A 25,184-nucleotide genomic window follows, 5' to 3' on the forward strand; every position below is an offset into this window, starting at 1 on the left:
TGTGCGGTTGATGACTGCACTCCAAGTGCCCCAGTCTAGGAACGTTTGGCGCTGCTCGCTCGCGGCTGCGGGAGACATGGCCGCCGATGCAGCTCGCACTCGCTCGGTGGGCCTCCGTCTCACGACCGCCCGGGCGTGCCAGGGGTCCGCCTGGCGCTGCGCTGCTCGCACGCTGCACTGCGCAAAGCTGCGACAATGAGGGGAGGCTCCAGAGCTTGAGCGTTGAGCAGCACAGCTGCGCTCGTGGACCGCTGTGCGGTGGTGAGAGAGTCTGATTGATTGGAGGCGAGCTGATGCTGCGTCAGGGTGCGCAGCATGCTCTCTCGCTCTGTGCTGAGGCATGCTGGCTGGCGCCCAGTACAATGGCCTCAATACATTGCTCCACGCCGTGGCTGTCGGTCAACCCCGCGGCGCATGGGCGCCACGGAAGCTGCTCGACAGACTGCGGGCATCGCTGCGGCAAAAGCGCCCGCCCTCTGCTTTGCTTTCGCCCGCGTTTTACGACAACTTTCGGTTTATCACAGCCGCCGAACTTTAGCTCGCTGTTTGTTTGAGCACTTGAGCACTTGATAGGGTCGATTCCGCATGGTACGGGACCCCTCGATCGTCTCGCCCTCCCTCACTGGTGTGTTGCTCGCTGTTTCTTTATAGGTGTCTCGTTGAGCAGTGCAGCTGCGGGCGCTCGTGGGCGGCTGTGAGGTGGTGAGAGAGCCTGATTGGAGGCGAGCTGATGCTGCGTCAGGGTGCGCAGCATGCTCTTTCGCTCTGTGCTGAGGCATGCTGGCTAGCGCCCAGCACAATGCCCCCAATGCACTGCACTACGCTGTGCTGGCTGGTGCAGTACTACCAGTGCGCCGACTGGCGCGCGGGGTGCGCGTCGCCGTGCGTGGCACGGGAGGCTCGAGAGGCGCGGCTGTCGGTCAACCCCACGGCGCGGTGGGCGCCGCAGAAGCTGCTGCCTCGAAAGGCTGCGGGCATCGCGGCGGCAAAAGCGCCCGCCCTCTGCTTTGCTTTCGCCCGCGTTTTACGACAACTTTCGGTTTATCATAGCTGCCGAACTTTAGCTCGCTGTTTCTTTATACATTATAGGCGTCTGCAAGCCGCGTATTCTCGTATTATCGTCGAGTAAGGTATTGCGTTGGGGCGGTGCGTATCCCCGTATCACTACCTCCGAGTAGAGGGGGCGCCCCGCAGCTAGGGGAAACCTAAAGCGCGGACAAACCCTCGGAGAGTATTCTCGTATTACTAGCTCCGAGTAGAGGGGTTGTTCTGCAGTTAAGGGGAAACCCGGTACACGGAGCCAACCCTCGGAGACCCGTGTTATGGCCCTGCGACCGCGCACCCCCCAGGGCTAGGACTCTCTTGCCCGCAACCCGATCCCAATCGTCTGGCCAACTGGGTGTGCTTCTTAGCTCCCCGGTCCTGGGCGTGCGGCTGATAACTGCACTCCAAGTGCTCCAAGTGCTACTAAGAACACAACGCACTCTCTCACTGTGGCCGAGCGTAAGAAGCCGTTGCGGTTTGCTTGTTCTTGAACGTTCTTGACCCAATTGGCACGCTCAGGGGAGTTGACCCAGTTGGTACGCATCTTGCGCGCCTGCTTGTTGATGTATGTTGTCGGCGACTCGGCGTCGCCCGCACCGCCGCCGAAGGCCCCCGCACGGACGGTCCCGGCCGCCGTCATGATCGTCCGCCAAGGGTCCGGGGTCGCCCAGGCAAGTCCAAGTGGCCCAAATCCGATGAGTTTTCCAAGTGTGAACAGCTGTTGAGAGGTGTGAATTCATCCCAGGCGGGGTGCGGGGCGGTAGCCCCGCAGGGCGGGATGGCTGTCGCCCGCTCGCGGAGTGACGTAGCCGGCGGCGGCGACGAGCGATGCAGCTCCCACGACGACGCTTCCCATGGGATCGACGCGTGCTGCTGCCGTGAAGACGGGCCCCAGGCAGCGGGTCATGTCAGACAGGGATGCGAACGGGACGTCGGCCGTAGGGTCGCAGAGAGCCCCGACCGTCATGTACTGCAGGAAGTCGACGGTCTTTGCCTCTGCAGACGGCACTGGTCCTAAGGGTACGATCGCCTCGGAGTGCCCCAGATCGCCCCACTGCATAAAGAGCTCGGGCACGGGGATTTGGCGGGAGAGCAGTGCCTGGGCGCACGCCGTCCGGAAAGCGTCCTCATCCACATGCACTGTGCCGAACACGCCGAGGTCGGACAGAGATCCGAGGATGCGGCGCCACGACGCGGCCAGGATGGCCAGCCGTAGGACGCTGAGTCTGTCAAAGTAGATGGCTACAGCGGGATCGGGTTCACAGAATGGGAGAAGGCCACTGATGGCGGCCCACTGCGGAATCTGGACCCACGACGCTTGCATCCCTGGAGGAGGAGGGGGAAGATTGAGGGGGGGCGGATTGACAACCACCGACCACGGAATGAAGCACCGGGTAGAGGCTACCACTGCTGAGACGACGGGCATCACCAATGACTTTGCGGGATCGGGGTTCTGCTCGGCCGGAATGCTGTGAGCTCGGCGACGGCGAGGTCCGGCATCGCGGCGCCGGTCGTCTCGTCGAGGGCTGCCTCTCGACTTTACTTCCCGCGTCACAACGAAGCACGAGAGCGTGCTCGACAGAGCGACAGCGCAGCGCACTGCCGTCCAGTCGGCGAAGGGACGGCTGCTGCGCAAAGTGATCAGTTCTTTGAATGTACCGGGGCCGACGGATAGATGAATCCGGGGCACCCTCCGCTCGAATCCCTGGATAGGGGTTCGAGGTGGCCCCCACCCTGGGGCCTCCCAACAACAAACCTAAAAATCCCATCAGGGAGACCTGCTCTCTCTCTCGAGGTCTCGATCCTGCGGGGCTGAACCCCCAGCCGCCCAGCTGCCACGCACCGCGGTCCCATAGACGCTTCCTGCCCACCCGATGCTCGACCACTCCTCTGTCGACTACTCTGCGGTCGACTCGCGGCGCGAATCCGCGCCAGGGTGGGTCGTGGCGCTGGTCGCGCTCGCTTCTGGCGTGGCAATCGGCCTGATCGCCGCACCAACCGCCGGACCGCAGCCACGCGATATATGGAGTGAGCTGCCCGCGGAGGTGCCACACGGCTGGACCAACGTGCAGTGCCCGGCGGGTGAGATCTTTCGCAACGCGATGTGGTCGGCTGGCTGCCCTCCTGCCGACCCTGCCGACGCTCATGAAGCTGCAGCCTTTCGACTGATCACCGCAATGGCGTACCGCACGTACCAGTCGTGGCGCACGTGGTGCGGCGAGGCCGAGTTGCGCCCGCCAGCCGGTCGACCGTATGGCTTCCCCTCCTTCGTCGCACACACCGTCTCCCTCCTCAACCTCTTCGACGGGCTGCAGCTCACGCGCTGCCGCGGCCTCGTCGACCCGCTGCGTGATGCAACCTCTCGCTGTCCTCCAAGCGCCCGCGAAACCCGCACGGCGCCTCCTCACGGCGGCGTCCCGTGAACAGGTGCTGCTCGCCCAGCTCGCGACCAGCCGAACCGCACCCCCTCTCGAGTGGTGGGAGGAGTCCTTCCTGCCCGCCGCCGCGGCCGCCTTCAGCTGCGGCTTTCGCGGCCTCGCGCCGCCGCAGGAGGGGCAGCTGCTCCCGGCGGACATCCGGGACGTGTTCGGGCAGAGTGAGCTGGTGCAGCGGGTGTGGCGCCTCGTGCAGGGCTACCTCCACAGAGCACACAGGTGCTGTCCAGGACACGTCCATGACATGTCCGAGACATGTCCTGCAGGCTATCTCCAGAGCACGCAGAAGCAGCGCGAGCAGCCGAGCCTCAAGTCGCAGGACTTCGACGTCTCGCTCTACGTCCCCTTCCTCCGCCCCGCCCTGCCTCCGCCCTACGCGGCCTCCCACCCGTACATGAACCGCTCCCTCCTCCGCGTCGGTCTGCGCCACCACACCCCGGCCTCCGACCGCCCTGCGGCTGCTCGCTGCCTTCACAGCCGCCCCGCTGTCGCGCAGGCGTGCCGCACTACCAGGGACCGCCCACGTGGCTGCTGTGGCACACCATCGCCGCTCGCGCCGCCGAGCTGCAGCGCTCCTGCGACCCGCCGCTCGCTTCCGCCGCCGTGGCGGAGTTGACGACGGCACCCTGCTCACACGTGAGCCGCGCCTCTTCACAGCCCGCGCCCCGTGGACAGGCGGAGTTCAAGAGGATGCTCGCCTTTTACGCGCTGAGCCACCCGTGCCCGCAGTGCCGCGAGCACTTCATCTCGCGCGTCAGCAGGAGAGGCTGACTTCGGGCCGAGATCTCGGCCCGATCTCGGCCCGATCACAGCCCGATCTCGGCTCGCGGCAGACCTCGGCTCGACCTCGGCTCGACCTCGATCACGGCCTGATCTCCGATCTCGACCCGCAGGAATGACCGCGACTGGCGCGCGCTGCGCGAGGGGCCCCTGCAGGCCACAGAGTCGGAGGCGCGCCCACCGCCCCGCCCGCAGACGCCACGCACCGCACACACACACACACCCCGCAGACACACACACACACCGCAGACACACACACACACACACACACACGCACACACATACACACACACACACGCACACACACACACACACACACACACACACACACACGCACACACACACACACACATGCACGCACACACACACACACAGACCGCAGGCACCGCACTCACAGCCGCTAAGGTGCGCTTCGCCACGCCCTCCGCCGCCGTCGCAGGCCGCGCTCTACCCGCTCGAGTGGCTCTTCGCCGGCGGAGCCAACCGCAGCGCCGCGACGCTCGAGGCCAAGCCAGGCGGGTGGCAGAGGGCGGCACGGCGTGTCGCTCTCTTCACACCTCCCCGCGAGCATAGGCCAAGCTGGCGGCGGTGGCCGGCGACCCGCTCTGGGCCGCGAGCGACATCCGAGCGATGAGCGTGACACGCTTGCACAGGTGGTCGACGGCGACTCGCTCTGTCTGTTTGTGTGGAAGCTACACAACGCGGTGCCGCTTCCGCGCTGCACGGCAGGACAAGTCTCGCCCATTCTCGGCGAACCTCGGCCCAGTCTCGGTCGTCAGGTCAACTCGGCGGTGACGTACAACAAGGACTGCCGCGTCGAGGAGAGCTTCGACGAGCCGCCCTTTGGATGCGAGGGCCTGCCAGTCGGGCAGGGGATGCAGGACTCGCCTCCGGGACGACCGGCGATGGGGAGAGCGTGGCCCTTCCTGCGGCGGTGCGAGGCTCGCAGCAGTCGCGTCACGCCGACCACCGTCTTGTGCCCCCGTCACACTCACACCAACCCTGTCACGCGGCCACCCTCTCTCTGCCCACCGCGGCCCTGCCACCGCCCAGGTACGAGTTCTGGATGGCGATGCCGGAGCGGTGGGCCGCCCTCCGGGAGAGCGGGCCAGTCCGCTCCGGCGCCGTGTCGCTCGACGCACTCGACTCGCCGGCCCTCCGCGCGGAGCTGTGGACGGCGGAGGAGAAGGCCTCGCACGCACGCGCGACCGACGAGGCGTCGGGCGCGCGCGTCGCCGACGCCATCAGCGCGCTGGACCGGGCCGTGCTGCAGAGTGAGGTCCTGCGCACAGAGTATGGCGTGCCGGAGCCCGTCGGCTGCAGCGAGGCCGCCCGGCAGATCGGCGCGTGGCGGGAGGCGGAGGAGCCCCTCCCCTTGGGTCCCGACGGGCAGTTGCCCTTCCTCCCGGGAAGCTGCTCGCGGGAGGGGGGGGGATGAGCTCGCCTGCCGCACATGTGCATGCGCGGCCTTTCTTTTAGGAATAGTTTGTGTCGTGTCCTTTTAGGTGCACATAGTCGAGCTGTCGCCTGCCGGTGTCGCAATGTATATTCTCCTAGATTACTGCGCGGTCTGCGGACTGCGCGTGGTTGACGGTGCCCGACGTATCTCGAGAAATAAGTAAAACTCTGAGCGCGTTGTTTCCCCCCAGTCCGGGATACATGCAATGTGTATTGTGTTGCACATCATGTGTCCCCCGAGAAATAAATCTCGACACACAAGTCACAACAATGAGGTCAACCCGCCTGTCCCTTCGCTTGTGCCCGACCACCCATCCCAAACTCAAGCGCAGCTGTCAGCTCCGCTCGAGACAAACGGTTTCACTGTGTTGGGCGCGTCTCGCATGTCCGGAAAGCTTCATGCCGCCCCGCCTGCCTCATCCCAAAAGAGCAGCTCCGTCAGCCGTTCCACTTGCGCCACCAGCCCGCCCTCGGCCGCGAGCCCCGCCCGCGCGTTCGCCGCCGTCACCGCCGCGGCGAGCGAGCAGTCCGCGTCCAGGCCGAGGTGCGTGCGCCTGCCTCCGCGGCCAGCTCGAGGTGTGCGGGAGCGGTGGTGGTGGCCGCGGATGCAGTGATGCGGGCGAAAGGAGAGGAAGCGCTGAGCATAGCGCAACCATGCGGTCGGGGATCGGGGAGCGGCCCTATCATGAATCGATAATTTTGTCTCTACGCGACCCCCCCCCTCTATGCAGTTAAGGGGAAACCGCGGCATGCGGGTTTCTCTTTTTCGGCCCGCCATGGTGCCTTCGCCGGTCCCGGTGCCTCGGCCGGTGCAGCCCAAGCTCGTCCTCGGCATCGCTGCCTTGTTGCTGAATGCGTGCGAGGCGGCTCGCCTGCCTCCGCACATCGGCCGCGTACGCGGCGGCACCTGGGCAAAGAGCGCCTCGAGGCCAGGAGACATCGCGTCCGTGAAGAGGTTGAGCACGCGGGCCTCGCGCCGCCGCTCAGCGGCGGTCGCAAAGGGCGGCGCGGTGTAGACAAAGTACTCCTCGTTGCTGCGCCAAGAGAGGCCGATCAGCTGCAGGACGTCAGTCTCGCCCATCATGTTGCCCTCCAGTACCCGCGTCACGCTCAAGAGCCAGCGAGGCCGCGCGTCGCCCGGGGGGTTGACGCAGTGTGGTCGATGTCTGGTCGATGTGTCAGCCTCGACCGCACGATAGCCTCCGGAGGCTGACTTTGAGGCACAATCATCGGACGATGTCGACGAGTTGGGTCGCTCTCGCGGTAGCCAGATGACCTCTCCCAATGCCATACTAGTATCATCGGCCACATGGCCGCAGGAGAAGCGCGGGGGTAACGGGGGGGAGGGCGCCCACGGAGCAACACAGAGACAGAGCTCCGTTGGAGCGGAGCTGGGGCACGACCGGCGACGACCCTCGCACGACGAAAAGAAATCTGGGCTGCCCTTTTATCGAAAAACCACACCGCCTACCCTCTCGGGCAATCACTCATGGCGCCCTCCTGAGGTTCGTGGCGGTCCAAGCTGAGAGCCTCGGCCAGGGCGATCGCGTCGGCGCCGCTGGTGCCGCCATCCGCCCTAGCATCCGCCTCGCCGGCGGCGCAGCAGCTCGCCGTGTCCAGCCGCTCGAGCGCCTCGCGCAGCAGCCGCTGCACCGACGGGAAGTTGAAGGCGGAGGCGCCGACGTTGTTCTCGACGTCGAGCGGGTCCTGCACGAGCAACGGCGCGCCGCCGAGCAGCGGGTCCGAGCGGCAGACCACCGTCGGCTGCAGCCGCGCGCCGGCGTCGAGCGTGACGGCGTGGACGGCGTGGCGGTGCGGTGCGTGCGCGTGGCGCGGGTCGCGGCTGTACGTCTCGAGGAAGCACGCGAGCGCCGCGCCGACGCCCAACGAGCGCTCGCGGCCGAGCGACGCCTCGTGGTGCTGCAGGACGGCAGCCGCCATGAGGACGATCGCGTAGCCCGTGAGCCCGCCCGTGTACCCGTCCGACAAGCCGCGCGAGGCGAGCAGCGACTTGAGCACGAGCACGAGCGGCCTGAGGGACGAGTCGTGGACGCGTCTCGGACGCGTCGACGCTTCCGCGCCTTGAGCACGAGCCGTGGTCGGCCTCAGCGCGGGCAGAGAGGGCAGGAGCACGTCCTTGGTGAAGGCGGTGGACGAGGCGCCCGCGTGCCCCCCGTCGTCGAGAGAGATGTCGAGGGCGAGGCGGCCGGAGCGGGGCAGCGGCGCCAAGTGCGGCGGCAGCGGCGCGAAAGCCTTGATCAGCGGCACGCGCGCGCTCACGAGGGTCGGCTGGGAGATCCACTCCTCCCCCTCCAGAAGCGCCGCCAACTCGCGCAACGCGCCGACCATGCCCCCGGCGCAGCTGCCAGGCTCTGCGCCGCGCACGAGCAAGTCCACATCCGAGTGGTGCGCCTGGCCGACAACAGCCGCAAAACGGTCAAGGACCACGCATGGACGGTGGGGTCGGGCACTGGTGCCGAAGCCTGCAGCCCCGCCGCCCACGAGCCGTACACCTCGACCGTGCAGTCGGGCCAGATCCGCGCCGCCGCCACCTGCAGCGCCGCGCGCGAGCGAGCCACCCACGCGTGCAGCGGCGAGAGCGACTCCTATTGCAACCGCGCGGGCGCGTCGGGGGACCGCGTCGCCCCACCAGCCGGGTGCAGCGGCCGAGAGAGAGCGGTGCGCTCCTGTGTCGCGGTAGCCCACGCCTCCACGCCGGCGGAGATGCGACCCAGTCGTTCGGCGCGTGCAGAAGCGCCGCGCGCCGCGTCGCTGGCCAGCCGCCGCCGCCGCGCCCTCTCCTCCATCTCCTCCTCGGACAGCCGCAGCCCGACGCCGGAGGCAAAGGCTGCCCACTGCCGCCGCGCCAGGCCCGTCCCGAGCCGCGGCGACGCGCCCAGCAGGCCGGTGATACCGCCCGTGCCGTCGGCCCCCTCGCCTGCGTCGCTATCGGCGTCGTCACTCGCCGAGCTGCAACCCTGCCCGGCCTCGGCCGCCGCCGCCTCGGCCGCCTCGGCGGCGGCCGCGACAGCGGCCGCGGCGGCGCAAGCGGGTGCGGCCCTCCTCAGAAGGGGCCCTCGCTGGTGCTCGAGCGGCGGAGTGCCAGATCGCGAGGCCGTCGCCTATGGCCAAGTGCGGGACGGCTGTGCCGAAACAGGGAACAGGACACGGCTGCCGCTGCAGCGGCGGCGGCGGGACGCCGAGAGGAACGCGGACGCGGCAGACGCATACAGCTGGCGCGCGCGCTCCTCCTCCATCGCCGCGACGGCGACCGCCCTCCTCGCCGCCCGCTTGGTGTCGGTCTGCGCCTGCACCAGCCGCAGCACGCTCAGCCGCCTCGCGCGCTCAGCCTCGATGGCAGCCTGCGGAGAGTGTGGGGGCGGCGCGTCAGGAGATGCAAAACGGACGCACGAGCGGAGCTCCTCGTCTCGTCTCGTCTCGTCTCGTCTCGTGCCTTGGCGACGTGCTGTGCGCGGCGGCGGGCGATCGAGTTTGCCAACGCGCCCTCCGACTCCAGCTCCTCCCTCTCCTCGACGCGCCGCTCGCGCTCGCGCTCCATCGCGGCGATCGCGGCGCGCTGCATCCACCGCCGCAGCCGAATCTCCTCCAGCTCCTCGAGCTGCATGATCGAGATCCGCCGCCGCCGCTCCCCCTCCGCCGCGTCGGCGGCGGCTGCCCTCGCCACGGCCCTCCGGCGCGCCTCGTCCGCCTCGGCGTCCATCAGCTCTTCGACGCGCCTGCAGCAGTCACGGCACGCTCGTCTCTCGCCTCACGCCTCGGCACTCACACCGCACGCGGCAGCTCGCCGAGCGCGCTCCGCCTCGGCGGCGGCAATGGCGACGCACCGGCGGGCCGCCCGCTCCTCCTCGGTCGCAGAGGCGGCGGTGGACTCCACTTCGTCGAGGAGGACGCGGACCTATCGCAGTCTCGTCACGCAACGCTGCAGTCTCGTCACGCAACGCTGCAGCCTCGTCGCAGAGGCACGCGCACCGCGGCGCTGAGCCACGAGCCCATCCCCGCCTCCGCCCCTGCCCCCGCCCCCGCCGCCCCCGCCTCGGCCGCCGCCTCCTCCTTGCGCCGCCGCCGCTCCGCCTTCTTTGCCTCGCGCGCCTGCGCCCGCACGCGGCTCTGCTCGCCTCTCGCGCCCTCCTCTGCCGCCGCCTCCACCAGCCCAGCCACAATCTCCCGCACGAACCGGCGCACTCTCTTGTTGGACAGCGACGGCGGCGCCGCAGCCAAGGGCGGCGGCTCCGGCGGCGGCGGCGAGGGAGAGTTCACCTCGGCGTCCTTCTGCGCGCTGTCGACGTCGCCGTTGCAGTCGATCCGCCCGACCGCCGCGCGACACAACTCGGCCGGCTTCTGCGCTCGAGCCGCCGCGGCGCACTGCTCCCCCTCTGGGCAGCCTGCCTGCTCGGCCGCGCCTCCGCCGCGCCTCTTCTTCTTCTTCTTCTTTGCCGCACCACCTCCTCGCTGAGCCGCTGCCGCCCGCTCGCCGCCCTCGCCGCCCCCTAGCTCAACCAGCAGCGCCTACACCCCAAGCCGCGTGCCGGGTCTCTCGAAGGGAGGGCGCGAGCGTGTCGCCCCTCGTCAATGCGGCCAGACGCGCCTCCTCCTCTTCCGCCGCCACCGCCCTCTCGACCGGCCTCACCATCCGCGCCACGCCCCGCGCAACCTCCCGCCCCAGGCCAACCCGCAGAGGGATGCAGACGAGCCGCTCGACCCATGCCCCGTCGTCGTCGTCCTCCGTCTCCTCGCCGCCGCCGCCGCCGCTCTTTCCGAGCAGCTCGTGAGGCAAACGCGCGCACACCGCGGCGCCGGCAGCCACCGCCTCGTCCTTGATCGCGTCCCGCCGCGCCTGAGCCGCCAACCTCCGCTGCCCTCTCGGCTGTTGTCCGCCTCGGACGCATCTTGGCTGTTCTATTGGCTGCCTCTCGGCCGTCTCTGCCGCAACCTCGCAAGTGCCTTCGGCTATGTGTCGGCTGTCTTCTCAGCTGTCTCTCGGTTGCGTCTTGGCTGTGCTCGCGGCTAGATGCGCGCCTGAGGCGCCGCGGCGAGGTAGCGCCGCAGCCGGACGGCGCGGTGCAAGCTCTCTTGCACGAGGTGCGCCTCGGGTCCGCCCTCGAGCCGCCGCGCGTGCGCCGCCCGAAGACGCACCTCGAGGGCCAGGAGAAAGAGGGTGGCGATTTCGGCTGCTGCGTCTCGGCTGCATCTCGGCGCTCCATCTCGGCGCTTCATCTCGGCGGCGTCTCGGCTGCTTCTCCGATGTGTCTCGGCGGCGTCTCCGCGATCTCCCGCGCCTCGAGCCAGCCCGCGAGGATTGCACCCGAGTCGAGCAGCGACCGGCGGCGCAGCCAGCCGATGCAGCCGAGCCGCAGCTTGCCGGGCGGTGGAGGCGGTGGCAGCGGATCGGCCAAGAAGGCGCCCGCCGAGGGCGCGCACAGGAGGCCGAGCAGCCGGCGCGGCTGCGGAAGGGATCAGAGCTGCCGGTGAGAGGGGTGGGGTGGAGGGGGGAGAGAGGGAGAGAGAGAGAGAGAGAGATGAGGATTAGGGATTGATGGCGAGGCTAGAGCTGTGAGGACAAGCGCCTCCTCGAGAGCCGACCGGCGAAGGCCCACTCCGCCCCAGGGCGCCTCGCCAAGGGCAGCCTCCTCCCTTGGGCCGTAGGCGATTGCGTGCGACAGCAGCTCGAGGCTGCCGTCAATGCACCTGTCCAGCTCCGGCCCGCTTGGTCCCGCGGCCTCACCCGACTCCTCCTCCGCCTCACCCGCTTCGGCGCGCCGCGACGTGCCGCCACGGCGCCGGCGTGAGAGCTGTGCCTCGAGCCACGGCCACTCGAAGAGAGCGATCGGGATTTGATCCTGCTGCCCGCTCTGCTGGCTCGCGTCGCGAGAGTGGCCGACGCAGACCGCCAGAGCAGCAAGCTGAAGTGGATCAGTGACGGAGAGAACGGCGGCCCGCTCGTCAAGGCTGAGCTCGCCAAGCCAGGTCGCCAGGTCGTCGAATGTAGCCGAGTCCATTTCAAGGGGTGACGAGGCTCAGACACAGCCGTGGTGGGACTGAATGAGATGGAGCGTCCAGTCGGCTTGGGAAGGCGCGGACTGGCGCAGGCTCAAAAAAGAAATCAGAGGGCTCAGAATCGTGCTTTTTTTCCCCTGTGACGGCGTGCCGTTCTCCCATCCCTCCCTTGGGTTGTCCGTTTTGTTTGTTTCTTTCTTTTTTTCCCCTGTGTGATGGCGGCGTGCCATCCTCCCATCCCTCCTTTGGGTTGTTTGGCTGTTTTCTTTCTTTCATTTCCTGCTTTTTAGAAAAACCTCATCGCAAACCCTGTCAGCAGAGTCCTCCTACGGGAATGTACGTAAGAGCCACATACACTGAAACAGGGTTTCACGCAACAAATTAAAAGTTGTCAAAAGGGGCGCAAGTTACGGCTTCGATCCCAACAATACCAAAGTTACGCGGCGAGGGAAAAGGGGAGCGATTGTGATCGCTGCTCACGCCAGCGGATCGTCGTCAGTGATGTTAGCTACCTACGCAACCGTCTATCTACCGCGTGCACTTGCGCTCGCCTGGGGAGCAACGTGTTCGACAGAGCGGCTTGCTGTGTGGGCGGCTTCTTGTGGCTCTCGTCGAGAGCGTTTTGCGGCCCGGCGGGTGGGAAAACATGTGTCGTCTGATGTGTCACTGTGTACGTCATATCAGTCTTGACGACAAAGTATGGTCGATCCGTCAAAGCGATGCACTCATTCCTATCTCGCTGGAGGGCTGGTACGGAGCTCTGGTCCGGCAAGAAGAGCTCGGTGCGGAGCGAGACCCGTCAGACGAGGAGCTCGCAGAGGTTGCGGAAGTCCGCCATGATGCGGTCAGTTCCCCAAGTAGTGCATTCTGACTTGTGTGGTCCTCGCCAGTACCCAGCGTTGTGTGGCCTTTTTGCTTTTCTGTGTGATCTTGCTAGGGCCCTTGCTCTTTTGCGTGACTGGCGGGCGGGGTTCTGCATTTAACCACGGTCGATCTCTCTGGTTGTCAATTCCCACGTATTCCCTCGACTGACTGGGGGAGAGCAGGGGAGAGGGAGGGGGGAGGTGGGGGGGGGGGGGGAAGGAAAAGGAAAAGGAAGGGGAAGGGGGGGGGGAAAAAGGGAAAAGGAAAGGGAGGGAGAGAAAAAGAGAGAGAGAGAGAGAGAGAGAGAGAGAGAGAGAGAAGGAGGGAGAGAGAGAGAGAGAGGGAAGGAGAGGGAGGGAGGGAGGGAGAAAAAAATGTGTGTGTGTTGTGTTGTCGACTGGTGCCAAGAAGAATAAATCTCTCTCTCCCTGGTGCCTAGGTAGGGGTTTCTGTGCGTGTGCGTCCTGTTCTTGGGCCACAGCGGCGCGGTTGTGTTTTTGCGTGAAGGGCGCTGACTGTGTCGCTGTCTCCCTCTTCTCGACGCGTCGACGGTCTTGTGTTGTGTTTTTGTTGGCGTGTGAAGGGCGGCCTCCGAGTCGGCTACTAGCGCGCGCGATAAGGTTTTTGCTCGCCTTCCCTGGCCGTGTTGCGTGACTGTCTCTGTGTCTCCAAGTTTGGCCGCTCCCATGCTCGCCCTCGGGCGGGCGGCTGCGCGGCCGGTCGAGGCCGGCCTCGGGCTGGCTCGCGACGGCTGGCCGGTGGCCGCCGCCGCGCGCGCGCGCGCTGCTCGTCGCCGCTTCGCTCGCTGCGGCGGCGGCTGCGCCGCAGTGCGGCGCGGCTGGCGGCGCAGATGCGCAAAAATCTGGCTGCTGCCATAGCTGCACCATGCTGTCCACCCTCGTGTGTGGCGCCCCTCGACTTCCCTTCCTCTTCCTCTGCGTCTGTACGGCGCACGCTCCTAGTTTGTCAGCGCCCTTGTAACGTGAGAGAGTGCGTTGTGTTCTTGTCTTGTATCCGGATTTCTCTGTGCGCGATTTCGGGACTGGGGTTGTCCGTTCATGTGAATGGCGCCTGGACTCGGCGTTCGTCCACCTCCGACACCTGTGGACATGCGGCCGCATCCCGGGCCGCATGCGCTGCTTGTGGCACTCTCTGCTTGCCCCGCCGCCGCGCAGTACCGCACCATGCCGCCTCCGCCGTATCCGCTGCTGCCGCCGCCGCTGCCGCCGCCGTTTCCGTCACCGCGACCAACTTCAGGGTGGAAGCCCGTATCCGGTGGCAGCGGGCCGTGCGCGATCGGCCCGGGGCGCGACCTGAGCGGTTGCGACTTCGCGAACGCCGACATGTCGAATCAGGACCTGACGGGCGCGACACTCTTGAATGCGATTCTCGACGGCGCGTACCTGCGGGGGACGAGGCTGGGGCAGGCGACGCTGACGGGGGCGAGCTTGCGCGGGGCGGATCTCACCAACGTCAACCTCGGGCTCGCGCTCTTCGACTCGGTGGATGCGCGCGGCGCGAGACTCGACAACGTGTCGCTCGACCAGACGGTGGTTCTGAGAGATGCCGAGAGATGCCGAGATGTGCCGAGATGTGCCGAGGACGAGGTGGCGCTCGCGCTGCCCTAGCTCCCGCCCCGCGCACCCTCTCGCCACAGCGTGCCCCGGCCCTGTGTGAGTCCCACGCGCCACCCGCTGCTCGCGCCCGGCTGCTCGCACCCGCTGCTCGCCTCGCAGGCGATGGAGAGGAGCGACCTGTCTGGAGCTAGCATGAGCAGAGCGAGGCGCGACCGCGGAGCCGCGCGCCTGAGTGGCGCGGAGTCGGCCAGCCCCTCCCCCCGCCCCCCCCCTTGCAGGTGCCTCGGCTGCGACCTGACCAGCACGGTCCTCAAGCGGGCAAACTGGACGTCTGGTGAGATCCGGGGCGCGTCGATCCACGGCGCGTGGTCGGCCGCCGCTCACGGACCGCGCAGCCAGTCCTCTCCATTCGCCCGAGCTGTGAGCAGGCATGCACGCGCCGTCGCTGCTCCTCGACAACGCCACCCTCGCAGACGTCGCCTTCCTCGACTGCTCCCTCTACTCTGCGTCGCTCAAGCATGCACAGCTCGAGCGAGTCACGCTGCAGAAGGTGCCTTGCGCCGCCCTACCCTGCGCCGCCACACCTCGCCTGCGGGGAGCCTGCGGAGAGCCTCCCTGCCTTCCTGTAGGTCGACGCGCCGCTCCTCGACCTCGCCTTCTCCTCGCTGCTCGAGATGAGGCTAGTCGACACCGTCCTCGACGGAGCCTCCCTGCAGGCGCGAGACGCAGCCGAGACGCAGCCGAGACGCAGCCGAGATCTGGCCGAGATCCGGCCGAGATCTGAACGAGATCTGAACGAGATCCGGCCGAGATCCGGCCCAGGTCTGACCGAGATCTGACCGAGATCTGACCGAGGTCTGACCGAAATCTGACCGACGCCTCCCGACGCCGGACGCCAGTCGGTCGTGGTCAACGTGATGCACCTCGAGGCAGTCAAGATGCGACGCGCCGACCCCCGCCCTCTCTCCGGCGGCGCGGCTGTGAAGAGCGTCTCTTCACACGTGCCAGCTGCGAGCAGGCGCCAACTTCTGCGGCGCCCAGCTCTACGAGGTGAACATCGCAGCCTCCGACTTGAGCGGCTGCCGCGCCGCCGGCATCGCCTTCTTCCAGCTCTTCGGCGAGAATGTGGTGCTGGACGGCGCCGACCTGCGCCAGACAAAGTTCGTCTTTGCGCACCTCATCGCGCCGTCCTTCAAGGGAGCCGACATCTCCGGCGCGGACTTCCGCTGGGCGTCGCTCATCGGCGCCTCCTCCTCCGGCTGCACGCCTTGACGCGCCATCTCGGCTCACCTCGGCTCACCTCGGCTGGCTCGTCCCTAGGCGCCTCCTTCGACGGCTCCGTCGCCCGTGGCACGGGCTCTCTAGAGGCGCCGGGCGAGCCCGAGCGTCTGTCTCCGAGTCGCGGCGTGTCGTCTCTTAGGCGCAAACTTTCTCGAGGCGGTCCTGGACAAGAGCTCGTTCAAGCGCGCGGCTTCGCCTCGAGGGCGCCTCCTCTCTGTCCCGGCGGCGTCTTGTCCTGATCTCGGCGGCATCTCCCGCAGGTGCGCCCTCGCCGAGGGCGCCTCCTTCTACTCTGCGTCGGTGCAGGACGCGAGGATGAACAACGCGCGCTTCCGGCTCGCCGACTTTGCGCGCGCGCAGCTCGGCCTCACCGTGTGGGATGCCGTCGAGGTGCTGTGAACAGCGTCTTTTCACACCTCTAGCTGTGAACAGGCCTCACCGTGTGGGGGGATGCCGTCGAGGTGCACTGTGCCTCCTTCGACCAGGCGGGGGCTTACAGTAGCGGCAGCCCAGCTCGCCCCCCCCTGCGCTCGCCCCCCCCTGGCGCACACTGTGTACACACTGGGGGGCGTGGAGAAGCAGACGGGCCACCCCCGGCACGGCTGCGGACCTCCCTTCCCCTTTGGGCCGCGCAGGCGGTGGGCGACCAGCTTACTCTCGACAGGCTGGTCGCAGACTCGAACAAGCTGAACTGCATCGACTCCACCAGCCGGCACGCACGCCTCTTGGAAGGGGCCCGCCGCGCACCGCTCGACGGCTAGCGACGAGCGACGCGCGCCCACCCCTCCCCGCAGGTGGACTTCGGAGAAGGCATTGGTGTACCGCTCCTTCATGCCGATGACGATCGAGTCGTGCTTCGTCGGCGCCGCGCCCACACAGACGCCGCCGCTGCTCGGCTACGCCTCCCTCGCCCCGTTCTGCGCAGACTTAGTCGCCGTCCGCTATGCCTCTGCCGCATTCGCAGACGCCTCGCCGCCACCCTTGCCACCGCCGCCACCGCCGCCACCCTCGCCACCGCCGCCGCCGTCGGCCCCTCCGCCCTCTCCGCCTCCGCCCCCACTGCCCTCGACCCCGCCGTCGCAGCCTCCCCCCTCTCTACCGCCGCCGTCGTCGCCTTCGCCCAACTCGCCTCCGCCGCCGCCCTTGCCGCCGCAGCCCTCGCCGCCGCCGGCGCCACCGCAGCCCTCATTGCCGCCGCCCTCACAACCGCCACCGCCGTCGCCGCCCTCTCCGTTGCCGCCCGACGCGCCTCCCGACGAGCCTCCACCGCCCTCGCTTCCGCCGCCGCCTTCGTTTCCGCCGCCGCCCTCGCCGCAGTCGCCGCCGGCGCGTGCACCGCTTCGGGGACGCAGGAGCCCGCACCCGAGCCTCTCCCCTGAGCCTGCTCGGAGCCCCGTCCTTCACAGGTGCACCCGTTCGACTTTCTGAAGAAGGACACGGTGCCCGACCCGGCCGACCTTTACCTGCCGCCTCTCCCGCCGCTGCCGCTCCCCCCGCCGCTGCCGCCGCCTCCCCCGTGCGACCTTCTCGGATCCGAGCGCGACTGCGAGGGCTTCGCCCGCTGCCGGTGGCGCAAGGGCGAGTGGAGAGGCGGCGTCTGGTCGCAGAGCGAGTGCACGCCGGAAGAGAGGCCGCTGGCACCGCTTCCGCCCCCCCCCGCCTTCCCGCCGCCTGCGCCGTCGGGGTGCCTCGCAAAGGTGGAGATGAGCGGCCGGAGGCGCTTCACTGGCGCGCTGGGAGTCGGCCGGTACGACGGCTGCTTGCTCGCCAACGAGTCTGGTGCCGACTCGCCGCGGGAGGAGGAGCGCGCGGCGTGCGTCGGGCGGTACGTCGACCCCACCAAGGAGCCGCATCGAACTCGTCTCCGACCCCGTCCCCCCCCACACGCCCCCCGACACGTCCCTCGACACGACGTCTCTAGGCGCCGCCGGTGGGAAGCGCTTACCCCGCCGACTGCAGGCACGCACAGAGCATCCGAGTCCGGATGAGAGACTCGCCCCGAGACTCGCCGAGATTTGCCGAGATTTGCCGAGATTGAGAGAGACGCCGACATCCGGCGCACCCCCCCTCCTCTGCAGTTTCGGCTGCGCGCTTTGCGTCTACCGCCAGCACGCTCGGTCGCGACGATGGCGGTGTATGCAGAGCTCCGTCATGACCCCCGCTCTGCCGCCGTGCACGCCGACGCCCACCTCGGCACCGCCTCCTTTTGCGCCGGCGGCGCGTCCGTCGCTTGCCGCTTCGTGGCGTGGCGTGCCGATGCCGCTGCTCGCGGGAGCCGGCGTGGTGCTGGCCATTTGCTGGTACGCCGCGGCTTGCTGGTGCGTAAAGGCGAGACCGGGCCGAGAGGCAGAGGGAGGGCGAGCGTCGTGTGGACGGCGTCTCTTCACGGCTGGCTGCGCTGCGGGTGTGTAGGCGGGGCGGCGGATGGACGAGGTGCGGGCGAGGAAGCCGCACCGGCTGGTGGAGGCGGCGAGGGAGCCGTCGCCGACGCGCGAGGGCGGCGGGCAGGCCGGCGGGAAGGCGGGAGGAGCAGGAGGCCGCGAGGGAGAGCAGGAGGCATCGGGCGAGGCCGTTCGTGCACCGAACGGCTTTGGCTCTGGTGGGCCCGCCAACGGAGAGGTCCGGACTCGGGCGGTGGCGTCGCCCGTCGTCGAGGGTGCGGATGCGCCTTTGCGCGCGGAGCCCGAGTCTGGCTCCATGTCTAGCTCGTCAGCCCACAAGGTGCAGATGGCCTTGCAACGGCGCCTCGGGCCGTCTCCGTCGCTGAGCGAAGAGGCACGGCGTTTCTCTCTCCCCCTCTCTCCCCCTCTCCCTCCCCCTCTCCCTCTCCCTCTCCCTCTCCCTCTCCCTCTCCCTCTCCCTCTCCTTCTCCTCCCTCTCTGTCCATGGGGGGCCTCTCCCGCGTGACGGCTTTGTCTGCTGCCCATAGGCGCCCAACGCGCTGCAATCCCTCGTGAAGATTCTCTCTCCCACCTCGCGGACCAACGATGCGGCGTCACCGGTCCCGGTGAAATTTGCCCCTAGCCGTCTCTCACCACGTGGTGGTTGCGCCACACTGCGACACTGCGACGCCGCCTCCACACGGCTACCGAGCGTTTTCCCGGCCTGTCCCCGTTCAGATGCGACTCCCCGTGATCGGCGCGGACGGCATCGCGCGCTCGAATTCCTTTCGCGGAATGGATGAGCTTTGATAACGAGAGTAGAGGGAGGGGTCCCCAGCTGTTGGGTCCCCGGGCGCTGTGTAAAGCAGGGCGCACGCCCACCTCAGAGACCTCACATATACTACAGTAGACTGTAGAGGGGTATTATCTATTAAGGCATATTACTCTGGGTTGGGCTTGGGGGGTTTTCAGGTAGAGGGTCGACAGCGTCCTAATCTAAAATCTGAGGATTCAGGATTGAGGGCTTGCTTCAGTGAGGCCAAAGTGAGTTTATGGATGTGTGAGAACGGTGCGGGACACGAGGAGTCACGCGGACCGACTCGTCGGTGACTCTGCTGCACGCCGTTTCAGAATTTTTCTCAGCGTGAGCGAGACGTGGAAGAGTGCCACCGTCGGGTAGGACGGGTCGGCCCGGAGTATCAGAGTAGCCGTCGTGGTCGCGGCGAGCAGCGCCGGCCACTCCGGCGCCGCGTCGGCAACATGGGAGCATGTCCACCGCCACTTCGCGGTCGCAGCGCTGTTGTCGCCCAAAACGCCGCATGTACCTCTGGCGGGCCAAAGATCGACTCACATGTCGATTTCGACGCGACGGGCGCATGGAGGCATCACGTCTCCATGCGCCCGTCAAGTCGGAGCCAGTCTGCGGCGATCACAGCGCTCGCAGGAGGTACATGCGAGCTTTTCAGAGTCAAGCGATTGCGCGAAATCCCACCGGTGGATTTTGGGGGGTTGTCTATACCACCTATTTCAGGCCTTGTGGGGACTGGGGTCCGGGGGGAGGTTTATTAGGCATTGTGGGGTCCGGGGGAGGGGCCTTACAAGGCACAAAAATTAGTTAGGGGCAGGGGGGCCAGGGGCTCAGCTCTCCTAGAGGGTGTGGATGCTGAGTTGACGGAAGTAAGTCCGGCGGAGACGTACTCAGCATCGTACCGCAGGAGCAGCGCGCGCAGCGTCGACTCTGGGAGATCGTCGCCGACGATGCTACGCAGGGTCTCGACGTCGTCGTCGGACACGTCTGAGGGAAGCATGGACCCAAGTGGCTGGGTCCAGATGGCTGTCGGCGCCCAAAAAAGAATTAAACTTGGCGTCGGCACAGGACTGGCGCGCAATAAATAAATACAACGACATCCCAAGCTAGGGCTGGGTCGCAAGAAAGAAAGAAAGAAAACAGACAACCCAAGGGAGGGATGGGAGGACGGCACGCCGCCACCACACAGGGATTTTAAGGAGAGGTGTGTGGTGCGCTAGCCGTCGCCCACCCTAGGGAGTCTGCCTCTTCCTATCTCTCTTCGCAGTCTCTCGCCGCTTCGATAGTGCTGCTTCCCCCTGTAAAATTCTTCTATTGCTGTCTGCTATTGCTGCTCCGCGAGACCGAGGCCCCTCAGGTTCACAGCGGGCCGGCTGCCCCCCCCCCCCCCCCCGGGGCCCGGGCCAGTCAGCCGTTCGTGGACTCACGGGTAGATGAATGCTCCGAGAATGCTGCGACCCACTAGAACAATGCTCCCGATACGACGCGGCCTCGCCACGATGCTGGGCCTCGAAGTCTTCGAGTCGTCGAGCGCGTCACTCTTTGGCGGCGAGAAAAAACTCTCAGTGAGGGACTTCGCGCTGCCGTCGGAATACGCCAATCGCAATGTCGTGCTGCTCGCGCGGCCGAGCAACGCGCCCCTGCCCGACGCGCTACCGGCCGGTGCGGGCGGCTTCTCTGTGCTCGGCGTCGTCCAGTTGTCCGGCGGCACGGCACCCTATGAGAATCGACAAGCCTTCGAGTCGGACGTGTCGCGTCACCAAGTGCCGCCCGGCAGCGAGGTTTACAGGAAGTACGCCGGCGAGAGCGGTGGCGCGTGGCCGGGGCCGCTGGGCGACGTCTACGCGTGGTCGATTGATTCTGCCGAGCCCAAACCCGAGTGGCATGCGCGCTTCCAGGGCGGCGCGACGCCCGCCATAACGCGGCGTCACAAGTCTTTCTTTACCGTCGAGATGCCGTCGGGTGCGGACGGGCTCGGCGCTGCCATGGTGGCGAGCACCATCACGTACCCGGCCAAGCCGCCCGCTGGCCGTCACAGTGGCCGGCTGATGGAACCGTCCATCTGGCCGAGGATCGCGCCAATCTGGCCCTCCTCCACCCACTTTCCGCACCCCGTCGACTCGCTGCACGAAGAGGACGACACACGTTTGGTGGACGTGGAGGACGGCCGGACATGCGCCGAGCCGCCGACCCTCGACTCGCACGGCTTCGAGCTCTGTCGCTCGCCGTGCGCTGCGCCGCGCGGGACGACGCCGCGTTAATTCTCATTCATAATTGGTCATTGATCCCATTAGGTGCGTCGCCACGGACCTTGACGACGCCGCGCAGCTTGAGGCGTACCTCGCGCAGACCGCGCGGCTCGTGCAGCGGGCGACGCGGGCGGACCTCGTGGTGCCCTTCCACCACGTACGCATCGACACGGCGCGCGGTATTCGGTGATGGTTAGGTAGGACGGGTAGAGGGTCGCCCCAAACCTCGACCCGCGAAGCCTCGAGGCTCTGTTCATATCTCGACTACCAACCAACCAGGTATGTGTGTGTCTGTGCGTGTGTGGGACAGACGTTGTTGTGCTGTGCGCGGGGCTTCCCGCGGGGGGCCGAAGACGTACCGCCGCCGCCGCCGCCCAGCCAGGCGCGCGACCGCTTCGGCAAGCGCGGAGGCGCCGTAGAGCGCGTGCACGGCGACTACACGGCCGCGTCCGGCCCTCAGATGCTGCAGGAGCCTGGCGTCGAGGCGATGTCGTGAGCGGGGCCTTGCTTGTTTGAGCCGTTGCTCGCCACTGCTAGGAGCTCGGCGAGTGCGGCGTGCTGCCCCCGCGCGCGAGGACGATGCGCCGCGGGGCGATTCTCAACGTGTGGCGCAACGTGTCGAGCGAGGCCGTGCGGAGCAAGCCTCTGGCGCTCTGCCACGTGGGCAGCGTCGCCCCGGACGACGTCGGCGTGTACTCCTAGAAGCGGAATACGCGTTCTTGTACTCCAACTAGCGCTCGAGAGGACACGTATTCAACTGTATTCAACTGTATCCATCGTGTTCGCACAGCGCTCTATACCCTGCACGAACCCGCATCCTTCGAGGTTGTTGGTGTATTCAGCGCGTAGGCGTGTACTACCTCGTCGAGGGCGGCGAGGGCCGTGCGGAGCGGCGCATGGGCATGAACCTCTCGCTGCACTACTCGCCGGCGCACCGGTGGAGCTACTTCCCGCGCATGACGCGCGACGAGGCCCTCGTCTTCTACACGTACGACGGCCGAGCCGACGAGCCGCGCTTCACCTTCCACGCGGCTTTCGACCCGCTGCCCGACACCGCGCCGGACGCGCCGCCGCGAGTGGCCATGATTGTCCGCTGCGCCGCCCTCTTTGAGTGAGAGGGCGCCGTGTATGATTTAGGCATGGATTTAGGAGAACGCTCACTCCCTTTGTACGTGTCATAGTGGAGCGCGGGTGTGCATGTGTACGTGATAGCGCTGTGATACAATTACTTGGCTTTAGGCATGGCTAGTTCCACAATTTTCACTCTGACACGCTAATCTTGAGACATTCTCATACGGGGTGTGGATGCTGGGACCTGGGTTCCCGGAAATCGGGGGACGCGACCCACCTCGCCACAGACGGTCCCGCGCCTCGCCGCTAAGACGGGGACACACCCCGCACCGTCCGCTGTGTCCCCGTCTTTGTCCGGAGTGAATACTCCAACGCACTCGTCGGTGACGGCTTCCTCCAACCTGCGCCGCGCTCGGCGAACCTCGACAGCGCTTTCGGTGGCATGCAGCTCTTTGCGACAGAAGCCTGGAGAGCAGCTCCTCTGCTGCTCACACACTCTGCACAGTTGACACAGCCTACTGTGCGGCTGCCACAGCTGTGACAGCGATGGGCTCGCCCTCACTGGCCCTCAGTCACTTGTGCTGCGGCTTGTGTGAGCGACACTGCTCGGCGACTGCCGGCACACTGTGAGACCATGGGTGGGAGGTAAAACCACGGTACCAGCGCTTGGTCACATCGGCCCTGAGGTCAGATCCTTCTACTCTGTTGATGCCTCGAGTACCCGTGCACCCTTGAGGAGCTCGCAAAGCTCAGGCGCTTCATCGGCGCGTACCAGAAGAAGCAGCAGAAGGCGGGATTCAAGGGCATCAAGCTCTTTTCGGATGCGGGCTTCCAGACGCAGGGCTTCCGGTGGATCGAGTACCTCGCTCAGTGGCTGCGCCCGGCATCGAGCAGCGAGGCGTCTGCTGATCCGGCGGCGTGCTGCCGCTTTGCTGAGGTTGCGGCCCAGGTGCGTGGCAGCAGCACGTGGCAGGAGGCGAATCTCACGGTCCAGACGCTACCGGGGGTGGGCGGCTACACGGGCGCGCAGGCTCTGCTCCAGGTCCTCTACGGGGTCTTTGGAGGGGAGGCGGCCGCGTGCTTCACGCCCAGCTTCGCCGCGGCCTCGATGCGCGACTGGTGCGCGTACGGGCCGGGGCCGGTGTCCTCGTGCAACAAGCTCTTCGGCACGGCCGACGGCGAGACTCTCGCGGGCATCCGCTGGCTGCAGCAGCACCAGCAGGAGCGCTTCGCAAAGTACGGTCCGGATTTCCCGTACCTTCAGCAGGCGGACGGCACGCCGCGGCTACTTGCCGCGTGCGACCTCGAGCACTCGCTCTGCTACTTTTCGCGCTACCTCAGCGCGCGCGCGAGCCTCGGCGCCGCCGGCGCGGAGGCCCTCAGCCGCGCGATGCCCGCGGGCTTCCGGCTCTATCGCATCGGCAAGCTGCAGGGCCTGAGCGCCGCCAAGGTCTGGGAAGACTTTGACGCGCATCGCGCTGCTGGTGCGGGAGGGGCTTTGGGCGCAGGCCCGACGACGGACCACAAGTCGCGGCACTACTGATGCGCTCGCGCAGCTCGCGACGCGCGCTGCCCGGTGGAGGGCGCTGGAGGGCACGTGCTAGACGCCACATTACCCCACATATCAGACGCCGCGCAGAGCGCCGCGAGAGAGCCACATCCAGACGCGGCGCGAGTCTTCCAGACACACATGACAAAACATTTGGGCAATATACAAAACTCGTAACGTAGAGTCCTTACGTATACTAGCTTCTACCGCGGCCGACGGCGCCCAGGCGCCAGGGCCCAGCTGACAGAGACGTGAGCAGCCGCTGCGTGGTGTGTGCAGACGGAACCACGGAAGGCGCAGCGGGCAGAAATCTATGCAGGTAGTGGCAGGTATTGGCGCGGTGCGCGCACTCACAAAGGGGCCGCATCAGTCCGCTGCCACGCGCAGTGCCCCCTTCTTCAGCTCCGCCACCTGGTCGAGCGCGTCGCCGAGCAGCCCCTTGGCCACGCCAAAGTCGCGCAGCTGCTCCACGCCGCCGCTCGCACGCACCTCGGCGGCGTGGTCGGCCACGTAGCGGCGGCACTGCGCGAGGAGCCGCCCGTCGCCCGTCGTGTGCGCCGCCTCGAGCAGCGGCACGGCGGTCGCCGGCGCGACGCTCTCCTGCAGCGCCTGCGCGCAGAGCAGCTCGAGGCGCGGCACCTGGTACATCTGCGCCAGCTCCCGCAGGTCGAGCGCGCGCTGCGCCCTGCCCTCCTCCTCGCCGAGGTCGAACTTGTCGGAGAGGAGGTAGTCGACGAGGGCGGTGAAGCTGGCGAGGTCGGTGTGGGACACTGTGACCTCGGCGGCGTCGCGCTCCTTCATGCCGATGCCGAACATGGTCCGAAAGACCGGGGACCGGGCGCAGAGGTTGTTTTTGCTCACGTTCTCGATGCGCTCCCGGTCGTCGCCGACCAGGAAGGTGACCATGCCCTGCGGGAGGGACGCGTCGCCCCGCGTCGTTGCGAAGTCGGCTCCAAGGGTCGAAGGCGGAACGACGATCGGGGCAAAGGAGGGAGGCGGAGGAGGCGCAGCCACGCAGACCTGGCGGAGGCCAACGCTCGAACTGACCAACAGCGTGCTGCCGTCGGGGCTGATGGCGACTTCATCTGGGTAGAAGAACTCCGCAGCGTCGCCCACGCCGTCAGCGCTGCCCCTGGTGCCACTGCCCGCGAGGGTCGTCACCTCTCCCGTCGCCACCTCCACCCGCCTGGCGGAGGCCTCCTTCGGAACCGACCAACAGAGTGCTGCCGTCCGGGCTGATGGCGACTTCATCTGGGCAGTCGAACTGCGCCGCGCGTCGCCAACGCCATCGGCGATGCCCGTGGTGCCACTGCCCGCGATCGTTGTCACCTCCAGTCGCCACCTCCACCCGCCGGATCTTGTTGTTGAGGAGGTCTGCCACAAACATTGTGTCCCCTTCGCGTGCGAGCGTGACACTGCACTTGGCGCCGAGCGCCCGCGGCTCAGACCTTTTGCAAGCCGACCCTCGGTGGGAGCACCGGTCCGGACCGATGGCGCTCGGTGTGGAGCAAGCAAGACACACCCACCTCCCATCGGCGCGCGCCCGAGGTTCAAACGGCCGCCAGGAGCACCAAGAGGACTCCTCATGGCTGCTCCCAAGTGGGCTTCGACCGGCCTCGGCTGGGGGGCGGGTTGTCCCGGCTGCGGACACGTTTTGTAGCCCCCTGGGCCC

The 25,184-nt window shown here is 67.3% G+C and overlaps 8 protein-coding genes across 8 annotated transcripts; 5 read left to right on the plus strand and 3 right to left on the minus strand.

Moving 5' to 3' along the window:
- Positions 1-799: 799 nt before the first annotated feature.
- EMIHUDRAFT_202880 (hypothetical protein) lies at positions 800-1,129 on the plus strand (the record flags this gene model as incomplete). The annotated part of the gene is made up of 1 exon (XM_005784601.1): positions 800-1,129. The coding sequence occupies one exon, from the start codon at positions 800-802 to the stop codon at positions 1,127-1,129; it is 330 nt and encodes a 109-aa protein (XP_005784658.1).
- Positions 1,130-2,882: 1,753 nt separating this feature from the next.
- On the plus strand, positions 2,883-5,697 carry EMIHUDRAFT_462765 (hypothetical protein; the record flags this gene model as incomplete). Its single annotated transcript, XM_005784602.1, has 8 exons — positions 2,883-3,398; positions 3,472-3,676; positions 3,746-3,898; positions 3,976-4,115; positions 4,155-4,232; positions 4,913-4,963; positions 5,039-5,193; positions 5,313-5,697. Exons 1-8 carry the CDS (start codon positions 2,919-2,921, stop codon positions 5,695-5,697), a joined length of 1,647 nt encoding a protein of 548 aa, XP_005784659.1. The 5' UTR covers positions 2,883-2,918.
- Positions 5,698-7,146: 1,449 nt separating this feature from the next.
- POLS (DNA polymerase sigma) lies at positions 7,147-9,454 on the minus strand. The gene is made up of 6 exons (XM_005784603.1): positions 9,172-9,454; positions 8,885-9,079; positions 8,432-8,839; positions 8,189-8,323; positions 7,789-8,129; positions 7,147-7,749 (listed from the first exon to the last, which is right to left on the minus strand). The coding sequence occupies exons 1-6, from the start codon at positions 9,436-9,438 to the stop codon at positions 7,185-7,187; spliced, it is 1,911 nt and encodes a 636-aa protein (XP_005784660.1). The 5' UTR covers positions 9,439-9,454; the 3' UTR covers positions 7,147-7,184.
- Positions 9,455-13,715: 4,261 nt separating this feature from the next.
- Positions 13,716-15,218, plus strand: EMIHUDRAFT_426667 (hypothetical protein; the record flags this gene model as incomplete). Its single annotated transcript, XM_005784604.1, has 7 exons — positions 13,716-14,146; positions 14,333-14,379; positions 14,452-14,534; positions 14,602-14,723; positions 14,803-14,889; positions 15,073-15,118; positions 15,192-15,218. Coding segments are annotated over exons 1-7 (777 nt in total), but the record flags the coding sequence as incomplete, so codon positions are not given.
- A 2,098-nt stretch (positions 15,219-17,316) lies between these two features.
- EMIHUDRAFT_434277 (hypothetical protein) lies at positions 17,317-18,766 on the plus strand. The gene is made up of 5 exons (XM_005784605.1): positions 17,317-17,413; positions 17,533-17,782; positions 17,867-18,236; positions 18,384-18,461; positions 18,574-18,766. Exons 2-5 carry the CDS (start codon positions 17,591-17,593, stop codon positions 18,636-18,638), a joined length of 705 nt encoding a protein of 234 aa, XP_005784662.1. The 5' UTR covers positions 17,317-17,413; positions 17,533-17,590; the 3' UTR covers positions 18,639-18,766.
- On the minus strand, positions 18,760-19,643 carry EMIHUDRAFT_202888 (hypothetical protein; the record flags this gene model as incomplete). Its single annotated transcript, XM_005784606.1, has 3 exons — positions 18,760-18,826; positions 18,932-19,162; positions 19,534-19,643. The coding sequence occupies 3 exons, from the start codon at positions 19,641-19,643 to the stop codon at positions 18,760-18,762; spliced, it is 408 nt and encodes a 135-aa protein (XP_005784663.1).
- A 2,614-nt stretch (positions 19,644-22,257) lies between these two features.
- Positions 22,258-23,722, plus strand: EMIHUDRAFT_352706 (hypothetical protein). The gene has a single exon (XM_005784607.1). The coding sequence runs from the start codon at positions 23,072-23,074 to the stop codon at positions 23,504-23,506; it is 435 nt and encodes a 144-aa protein (XP_005784664.1). The 5' UTR covers positions 22,258-23,071; the 3' UTR covers positions 23,507-23,722.
- Positions 23,723-23,878: 156 nt separating this feature from the next.
- On the minus strand, positions 23,879-24,460 carry EMIHUDRAFT_352708 (hypothetical protein; the record flags this gene model as incomplete). Its single annotated transcript, XM_005784608.1, has 1 exon — positions 23,879-24,460. A coding segment is annotated over one exon (582 nt), but the record flags the coding sequence as incomplete, so codon positions are not given.
- Positions 24,461-25,184: the final 724 nt, after the last annotated feature.

This window comes from Emiliania huxleyi (assembly GCF_000372725.1).
Source record: "Emiliania huxleyi CCMP1516 chromosome Unknown EMIHUscaffold_17, whole genome shotgun sequence".
Classification (NCBI taxonomy): Eukaryota; Haptophyta; order Isochrysidales; family Noelaerhabdaceae; genus Emiliania; species Emiliania huxleyi.